Genomic DNA, 10,393 nt, shown 5'->3' on the forward strand with positions numbered 1-10,393 from the left:
GAGAGGGGGAGAGGGAGAGACACGACATACTTACGAAATAAATAATGTTTACAAAGCTGTGTGCATGACACAATATAATTGCTGTACTGTGTTATTGAAGAAACTCATTCCAGAACCATGTTGAACATTGAATAATTGAATAAAGGTCAGTGGTTCGATCCTCGGTGTAGCCACAATAAGATCCGCATAGCCGTTGGGCCCTTGAGCAAGGCCCTTAACCTTGCAATGCACCAGGAGAGAATTACCTCCTGCTTAGTCTAATCAACTGTACATCACTCTGGATAAGAGTGTCTGCCAAATGCCATTAATGTAATATAATAATGTGAACATTAGATGTTTACATTATTCGTACAGTATGCAAATCGTAGTGATGTCACAATTATGGTTGCTTGATGTAGGCTCTGTAGTTATGCTGAATGTACTTTTTGGTTGACTAAAATATGAATCCTTTGGGTTTGCATATAATCTTGCACGAAAAGTGCAATGTATATAAAATAAATTAGGTCCACAAGTACAGTACATGATCCATTACAATTACAAAATATATAAAAACAACCAATTGCCATTCAAGTGAGACCCGGACACTGTGATTGGTTGTCAAACGTGGATGCACTATGTGTGTATGTGCATGTGTGTTTATTTGCATTTGTAGTCAGAGAGTACAATTTTATGACTACAGGAAAGATAGACCAACCGTACAACTAATTTTAAAATGTCAATGCGCCTAATTAAATATTTGGGGGGGCGGTTATCTTGTTTAGCGCACATACTGAAGCTTGCAGTTGCATTCTGGGAGCCCGGAAGCTGGTTTCCACGGCGCTGTCATACACAACGACACCCTGAAGCACGCCCGCTGCACACGTGCGTGTGGCCCGGTGAATGCTTCACCCTCTCAGGTGAGGACGGCCACAGAGACACTCACCTGTGCTGGGGCTTCCCTGTGCAAGCCACTCACCTCCATGATGCTGCTCCCGCTCTTCTCCTCCAGGTCCAGCTTACCTGTGCGGCACAGCAGAGCACAGTCACACCTGAGCCTCACCGAGTCACAGTCACACCTGAGCCTAACCAAGTCACAGTCACACCTGAGTCTCAACACAGTCACACCTGAGACTAACCAAGTCAGACATGATGACTGCAGGAAAGACAGACCAACCTGCCAAACTAATACCTGTGCAGCAGACACTATCACACCTGAGCCTAAACATCAAGTCAATTTTATTTCTAGAATGTTTTATTTTTAGAAAACTGATGCTTTACAGAGTGACAGAAGAGTGAAAACTAGGCCTGAACCCCCAAATAGCAAGCAAGCAAGCAATAGATGCAGTGAGGAACCTGGCAATGGAGGGGGAGCCCATCCACCTCTGTGGGGGTTCAAAGGCCTTGCTCAAGGGCCCAACAGCTGCACGGATCTTATTGTGGCTACACCGGTGCTTGAACCAGCCACCCTCCAGGTCTTAGTCAAGCACCTTAGCCACTATTTAAGCTGGCCCCTAGAGGCTGCTTTTGGCCACTAACTCACAAGACCAGGGGTGTCCTGAAGAGCCCTGAACACTGCAGGTTTTTTGCGGTTTTCTTTTCATCAGCATCGCTGATTAATGGGCGTGAAACACGAGGTGTGTGCGCTCTTTAGCCAATGATTAATCAATGATTTAAATTAATTACCCGGGAGCCCTCCAGGACTGGACTCTACTTCCTCTGCTGCAGACCAATTGCATCAGGGGTTGTGCTTTTTAAATGGGGCAAATGGGGCAGCCTGTAGCCTAGTGGCTAAAGGACATGACTAGGACCGGGAAGGTTGATGGTTCAAGCCCCGGTGTAGCTACAATAAGATCCGCACAGCCTTTTGGGCCTTTGAGCAAGGCCCTTAACCCTGTATTGTTGCGGGAGGGATTGTCCCCTGCTTAGTCAAATCAACTGTTGCTTTGGATAAAAATATCAGCTAAAAAACTGTAATGTAATGTCATATTTTGATTGAGAGGGGTACACATAGTTAATTAGGAATGCAGTGGTTGCCCCAAAGCAATTAGCCTAAAATCAGTCTGACTAGCTGAATGAGGAGGCTATTAGCCAATGACTGACTGAACGAGGAGGCTGTTAGCCAATGACTAGCTGAACAGGGAGGCTGTTAGCCAGATCGGTACCCAGTGGGGAAGCTTGCGTCCCTCGGAGGTCCAGCTGTGTGCCGTTGTTTTTGGAAGAATGAGTCTTGTCCCCCTGCTGTTTCTCCAGTTCCCCTGTGGGACAGACAAAGGGACGGGGAAGAGACAGACGTAACCGGCTGAACGGTGCGGGACGGTTCCGGCGATCTCACCAATTAGTCAAATAGCCCTGCATCCTAAACGAGGGCTCTTGTTGTGCTTTGTCATTTCTAACTGGAGCTTAAACAACACGTGGTGATGTGTTTGAGATTTTCCTCTCTCTGTTGATGTTAAACACACACTCTCTCTCACACACACATCACACATGCACACACTCTCTCTCTCTCTCACACACACAAACACACACACTCACTCTCACACACACGTCACACACGCACACTCTCTTTCTCTCACACAAACACACACACACTCACACTCTCTCACACTCTCTCACACACTCACTCTCTCACACAAACACACACACAATCTCTCTCACACACGCGCACACACACACTCACACTCACTCTCACACACATACACACTCTCTCTCACACACACACACACACAAACTCACACTCTCTCTCACACACACACACGCACTCTCTCTCTCACACACACACGCACAGACTTACTCTCACACACACACTAACTTTCATTAATCTCCAGAGCTCAGGGTAATTATGCAGCACTGTAATGGTGCTGCAACAGCTCCCCCCTCTCCACTGCACTCAGCATCCAGCATTAACAAAATCACCTGTCTGTTCAAACATAATGCACCCAAATGCAAACTCCCCGGCGCTGCGAACGAGCTGTGGTCCAATCAGAACGGGCTATCGAGCCTACTTTACATTTACAAAAAGATTACATCATGCCGTGCAGACATCCATTTCCCAGCTGCCTCTCTCACTCATTACCATGTTAAATCTCCCCGCAGGTCACACAGGAAGGGGAACGCCCGGGCAGCGTAGGATATCGTTTAAAACCGTTCCGGCAGGGCGAGAGGATTTTTTCAGGCAGGTACGTTGTTTATATAAATGGAAATGTGAGTGACTCAGGGTTTTTTGTTTAGTGGCATTTCTCAGAACGATGAAGAATTTCGGATAGCTTCCCCGAAGCTGTTTTGGAACCTGCGCTGCATATTTCTTCAGCGATTACTCTGGCCTGTATTTTGTAATGCATTTTTAGCAGCAGTCGCGGTTGTTTCCCTGGAGAGCACAGCGCTGTCGTGACTCTCCAGTGTAATGGCTCTCTGGGATGGCTGCGATTTGAGACTGATGCTTTCTTCAGAGATGCTCAGACACTGGATATTTCTGCAGGCTTGTCCTGTGATCATAGCATCAACCGGGTACCACAACTGACCAGTTTATATCATTAGGTTACATTATATTTAGCCGATGCTTTTATCCAAAGCCATGTACAAAACCATGCATATCAAGGTCATAGGACAGAACAGGTTGGATAAGGTACAATTCACATATGATTGGTTGAAAGTCCATGAACAAGGTCCATAAGTCTAGTTCACAAGGTAGATAGGCCAAGTCTGTAACTACCATACCTAGACACCTGCAGCTTGAGGAACTACAGTACCGAGACAAATACAAATTCAGAAGTCCTAGATTAAGATACAAAATACAAGAGGCTAAAGATCCATCCATCCATCCATCCTACAGGAAAATAGTCTCAGAGTAGGAGCACTGACCTAGGCTCAGTCCAGCCTTCTGGCTCTAAATGGATAAGGGTACGGTGTGGACAAGGGAAGACTGATCCTAGATCAGCATTTCTACCCAGAGGTACTTTGCGAATGCAGGCCATTAGAAACAATATCCATCCATTATCTAATGGGCGTATTTTGCCGGAGGCCTATCCCAGCATGCACTTACACTCGATGCGGATCTGCTCCATCTCCGACACCTCGGCGATGGACTCCTTCAGGTCCTCCACGAACTTCAGCAGCTCCTCGGCGCTCTGGCCGCAGAAGTTGAGCACCTGCTTCTTCTCCGAGCCCGGCACAGGCGACACCACCGTGATCCCGTGGGGGTAGTCTGCGGCCGGGAGGTCAGAGGTCAGAGGTCAGAGGACACATTGCCACGGACCGGCACGCCAGAGAGCCGTTTCTACCGCCTCTCTCCTCTCACAGAGACACGCTGAAGCAGAACGACGGCCATTTCGTGGAGCCACACTCCCACTTTGAACACCACTGCATTCGTTACCCATTACTACTCAGTGTTCAGTGGCCTTATTACCCACTCTTCCCAGGTTCATATAAAGACACACTGGAACCAAAAACTGCATAGCTTATGGAGTACCAGAATTAATTGTCTATGCCTGTCATGAATAAATAAAAAACACACATAAATGCTTTATAAATAAATAAATAAATAACACACATTTGTGCACATCATCACAAAACACAAATACATATTTTCGTATTTCTTAAATTCAGCACCCCCCAAACCCCTCAGCACAAGTGCTGGGCAGTAACAGTTTGGGAGCTAAATTTCCCCGCGTGAGAGCGCACCGCTCCGTAAGACTCACGGCTCGCCCCCCTCCCCCCCTCCCGTACTTTCTCTCGTGGCGTAATCAATCAAAACTGAGGAAGCAAAAATGCAGGTGTGACACCTTCCCTAATTAGGCCCCTGACGGGGCGGCCATTACGCAAACAAGCTCTATCTGGAGTGCGGGGCCTTGGCTCATGGCTGCTGCAGGAGGCTCTTATAGCCGCCCACACGCCAAGCTGTGCCGTAGGAGCCGGGCCGCGGAAACACAACGCGCTCTTTCATTTTCACGGGCGAGGACTGCCACCGGCGCGCGGAACAGGCAGAGAGACGCGGGGCCGTTCGCCGGGAGAGATTAGCCCCGGAGAGCGCGGCCGAACGGATAACCGCACGGGGACGAAGAGCGTCTTCTTCACCAGGGAGGAACGCATGCGGCGGGTACTGAAAATACCGCCGTGCGCGTATCTTTGTTTCAGAGAAAAGAAAGACAGGGTAATACTGGTGTGCCCATGAACACGGTGCTTAACCCGCATTGCTCCAGTGTACACTCAGTGAGCACTTTATTAGGTTTTCATTAAGACTTATTTATTATACTTATTGGTCTTCTGCTGCTGCAGCCTATCCACTTAGAGGTTTGGTGTGTTGTGTGTTCAGAGATGCTCCTCTGCATACCGCTGTTGTAATGTGTGGTTATTTGCCTCACTGTCACCTTCCTGTCAGTCTGGCCATTCTCCTCTGACCTCTCTCATGAGCAAGGCAAACTCTAGAGACTGTTGTGCGTGAAAATCCCAGGAGATCAGCGGTTTTTGAGATACTCAATGCACCCTGTCTGGCACCAACAATTATTCCACCAGAGCAATCCTTCTCACAAGCATGTTAATACATGCCTACCTAGTACTTGTTAATGTGCTTGTTAAAGTGCTCACTGAGCACACAAAATGGATACCGTGTAAGAGATGCAGGTAAGTCTCTCTGGATAAGGGCGGGAAGGTTACACGTACACTCGTTCTGGAAGAGGTGGAACTGCATGCCCAGCAGCCCCAGGGCCCTGCAGAAGGTGTAGGTGGCTGAGGTCTTCTTCTTCGGACACAGCTTCAGAATCTGAGAGCGGAGAAGCAGAAACCTGAGGACACTCCTCTCCAAATGTTGTAAGAGATGCACAAACACCACACACACACACACCCACACCACACACTCGCTCTCACACACACACACCACACACTCTCTCTCTCTCACACACACATCACACACACTCTCTCCCACACACACACACACCACACTATCTCTCTCTCTCTCTCTCACACACACACACACACCCACACCACACACTCTCTCTCTCTCACACACACACACACACACACACACACACACTCACACCACACACACCACATACACCACACACTCTCTCTCTCTCACACACACACACACACACTCACACCACACACACCACATACACCACACACTCTCTCTCTCTCTCTCTCTCTCTCTCTCACACACACACACACACACACACACACTCACACCACACACACCACATACACCACACACTCTCTCTCTCTCTCTCTCTCTCACACACACACACACACACACACACACACTCACACCACACACACCACATACACCACACACACACTCTCTCTCTCTCTCTCTCTCTCACACACACACACACACACACACACACACACACACCAAGGCAGTGGCTCAAGGCCCACAGGCAAAAGAAGCAGAAACTTTGGAGCATTACGTCAAGTCTTTTTCTTTCACTGGTGAGGAGGTTTGCCAAACAGAGGGGGGAGAAGGCTACACTGACACTGTGGATGAGACTGGCAAGCTCAAACTCGCAGACTTTCACTGCTCGCCCTCTCAGAATGAGAAATACCACATGTAAGATGATTGACATGCTCACTGAAACCCAGTAATCATGATTTCCGACAAAGAACACACTACATTCTCCAAATCAATTTTCTTAAACTGAACAACAAACTTTTGTTTGTTCGTTTTTTTACAAGAGAAGAAAGCAATGCCAATCAAAGCACTGCTTTCTCACAAACCTCCCGTGACAACACATATTCTCCCGGTTTCGCCTCTCGCTCGGGTTTACTGTCTGTAATTTAACACTTCAGCGCTATTTCAAGCACAATTCATCGTTGGAATCGCCTTCTTAAACATCCCCCGTAATAAGCGGCAGGAATTGGGCATGCATTCACGAGGCCCTCCCTTTAATAAAGATCGGGATGATAACTTGTGTCATTTTCAACGGAGTTAAACACTTCACAAAGATTATCTTTACTGCAGCCTAATGAGGACATTAATTATTCGCGGCTGTTTCATTTATGATCAATTCCCCAGTAATCGTCCGTGTGATTTTAGCCAAATCCGTGACTTTCACTGCATCGAAGCCCTCTCAACAGACCCAGGCTAGAGGCTCAAAAAGCTGGTTCTCTCGCACGCCAACTGTCGACGAGGCATAATTCTGTTATTTTGTTGTTGAAGTACGCAAAAAAAAAAAAAAACTAATGACTGAAAATGCAGTGGTGTGTTTCCAATGCAGAGGAGAAAGAAAGAGTGACATTTACAAACTGAAAGACAAGAATTATTTGCCAGTCTGGCAAAACTTCAAACAAAAGAGAAATTAATTGCACTAGTACAGTGGCAGGCTACCAACCCGAGTAGTACTCTGTTATGAGAGGACCGTAGAGCAGACTGAAGGCTGTTGTTAAACAGTGCGCTGCCGTTAATAACGGCACCCGATAGGCTCTCTGCAGCCAGCGGCCCGATGTGATAGGGTGGGTGGGTGCTCACCACGATGAGGTCGTTGAAGAGGAAGACCTCCCTCTGGTGGGCGGCCTGCTTCTGCGGCTTGTTGGCGTCGGAGACCTCGAAGAGCCGGCTACAGCATACCAGCCTCCGGTGGGGCACGGAGAGGACCTGAGGGTGTAATAATAATAATAATAATAATGATAATAATAAGCTATTGAGCTGATGCTTCAATCCAAAGCGACTTATTAGACTGGATAATGGCCTTCTACAGCAGGGATCATCAACTCTGACCCTGAAATCCAAATCCAGCCCTCGTTTTATTAACTCCCTGGTAATTAGTTGTATCTTCACACCTGACTCCCAGGTAAAGGGAGGGTGGAAAACCAGCAGTTCTCGGCCCTCGAGGTTGCTGATCCCTTGTTGGACTTCCTGTTCCGCATCATAGCTGGGTCGCTGGATCGATATTTTACCAGAGGGAAGAACGCCCCCCCCCCCCCCGCCGATCCACTAACACCTCATCCAGTAGCAACTAAAATGAACCTGACGTTTGTCATTTAGCTGAGGGTTTCTTCCATAGTGACATACAGTGAAAGTATCCTGCTGTATAAACAGATTGTATTGTTTCAAATTTAATGCGTGTAAGTCACTCTGAAAGGGAGGCAGGGATGTTCTGATGCGGTGGAGCCATTGTGGAGTGAGAAAAACCTCTCTCTGTGCCTTGGGCTTTTAAAGGCAGATAGCACACTGACAGGAGGGTAAAAGCGTGCCCGGATGCCCGGGGACAGCCTCCCTCTCCCCCTCTCCTCTCTCATGTCCCCTGGAGCTCCACACCCCGAGCGGGAGAGGTGATGGTGACCGTGTCACCGTGGCCTTTCTTTAAGCCCAGACAAAACGCGGCAAAACGCGAGTTCAGGACACGAGACACAACCCCTTTTCTCTGGAAGGGCTCCTGAACAGCATGGACCGCTAAGTACGTACATGCTGACTGCAGCTGCTGTAGCTCCCCGCTCAGAGCAAACACAGAGCACAGCGTCTGTTATAATCTGATCTGTCAGGGTCTTTTTAAGCTTTACACCATATGAAAACAAGCACTGTGAATTCGGAACTGTGGCTGTGGTTTCTACAGGGGGATGAATTCGCATGTAGGCTGCAGACATAAATTCACAAAGAGTAGAATTTCTGGCATGTTTTCTTTTCTTCAAAATTATAAGCAATTGTTCTAGAACTCTAGAATCGTTCTAGAAAGAACATTCTAATTCTGATGGAACAATCTAGAATTGAAAGGAATGGAGTTCGAGAACATGTTCTTCAAGGAATGTTCTTAAAGGAACATTCTAACCCCTTCCTCACTGTGACCTCACACCTTGAGGGGTTAAATCAGCAGGAAGGCTGCAGCGTATGGAAAGTGCTCTCCTGCAGTCTGGAGCCGTCAGTCCAGCCTCCAGCACTCTCTCCTCACTGTCAGCAGGGTTTAAGAGTGGCTGCCCTCTCTCTCTCTCTCTCTCTCTCTCTCTCTCTCTCTCTCAGAGCAAAGTGCTTCACCTCCGCCGAGCTCCGTGTTTATTTTATATGGATATTTCCCATAATGCCGCGGTGCCCCGGCTGGGTCCCGTCAGGACGAGGCTTCACTAACTCTGACGGGAAAGTGCCAGGTGCGCTCATTCACTCAGACATCTCCTGTGTTCCAGGAGGCGATGGTGTGGCTGATGGGGATGGCTTAGACAGCATGTGCTGTTGAAAGCTGTCACTGGGGCAGACGTACTGTCAGTCAGCATTGAGGAGCACCGCGCTCACAACAAACTCTGGGAGTTTTCCCAAAAGTGGAGCTGTGCACCTTAAAACATAAATAAACTTCAATAAATTGTCCCATCATTGTGAACTTTAATTAAAACACTAATTAAACCTCCCATAGAGTCTGACTCTGTACTTTAATAAAAACATAAAACGCCAACTGTTTTTTAAACTCCCAGCAGTACAGACCGTACCAAATGTTCCTAGGCACGTATCGAAATGAAGCTTTGAGACAAATGTCATGTTTCCTCGGTGAAAAATGTCAAAGAGCATGACGCACAAAACAGCAACATGTACAGATCAAGACACGGGCCACTGGCGGGGGCTTATTAGCGGCGTTGTGCTCGTCAGGACCGAAACGTTTTGTCGCTGTATTAATCCTGACAGAGGGAGCGGTAATTACTGCCGCGCGGACGCTCGCTGCTCTCAGGCAACGACGACGATGACGATGACGATGACGATTGGGTTTCCGCCGCTAATGCGATCGGTCTCCATGGCGACAGCGGCGTGCTCCTTGCTTCCCGCCTTCCCGCCGCCGCGTCCCAATCCCCCGATTCGATCCCGCCGACAGGCGCCCGGCCGCGGCGAGACCCGATTCCGCCGATAACGACTCTACGACAACCGCGCTCTTTTCTCAGCGCGACGCGCGGCCCGTTCTTTTGTGGGTGTTGAGGGAGATGCAAAAAGCGTAACACGATATCCAGACGGGGCCGGCGGTGCGCTGTTAAGAATACTGTTATTAATACTGCAGCCCTTTACAGCGCATTACTGATGATGAGGAGAAATTTTCACACGGTCAGCGTGTTCCTAAACTCCCCACGCCCCCTGGCATCTGAGGAGAGGCCAGCTCACACAGCACTGAGCCGGGCTATACCGGGGATTACAGTCATCAGGAGCGCTGCAACTGAGCCCTTAAAGTCTTTAAATCCGCCCCTTTAAAAGGCTGCTGTCACTCTAACTTTTCACTACAGTTAAACAGCCAATAAGCATTTCCAGATGCAACCACTGCAACTGGCATAGGTTGTCGGCCATCTATTGCAACATTCTTCAATTCTCATTAGTTGCAGTGGAAGTGCTTATTGGCTGGAATGAGTTCGAGTGAAATTAAATTACAGTTTGTAGGCCATCGATGGGACAGCACGGGTGCTACAGAACCATGGACAGTACCATATACACTTCCAGGGGAGCTACAGGACTGGGACAGTACCA

General features: G+C 48.3%; 1 protein-coding gene across 1 annotated transcript in view; it reads right to left on the reverse strand.

Moving 5' to 3' along the window:
* Positions 1-886: 886 nt before the first annotated feature.
* LOC133119121 (IQ motif and SEC7 domain-containing protein 3-like) overlaps positions 887-10,393 on the reverse strand; it is a 64,066-nt gene continuing 54,559 nt past the window's right edge. Inside the window, exons 8-12 of the mRNA XM_061229544.1 lie at positions 7,436-7,561; positions 5,635-5,734; positions 4,019-4,180; positions 2,142-2,234; positions 887-999 (exon numbers count right to left, since the gene is read on the reverse strand). Of these exons, the coding sequence (XP_061085528.1) occupies positions 893-999; positions 2,142-2,234; positions 4,019-4,180; positions 5,635-5,734; positions 7,436-7,561 (588 nt within the window). The 3' untranslated portion in view covers positions 887-892. The remainder of the gene's footprint in view (positions 1,000-2,141; positions 2,235-4,018; positions 4,181-5,634; positions 5,735-7,435; positions 7,562-10,393) is intronic.

This window comes from Conger conger, chromosome 19 (assembly GCF_963514075.1).
Source record: "Conger conger chromosome 19, fConCon1.1, whole genome shotgun sequence".
In the NCBI taxonomy this organism is placed as follows: Eukaryota; Metazoa; Chordata; class Actinopteri; order Anguilliformes; family Congridae; genus Conger; species Conger conger.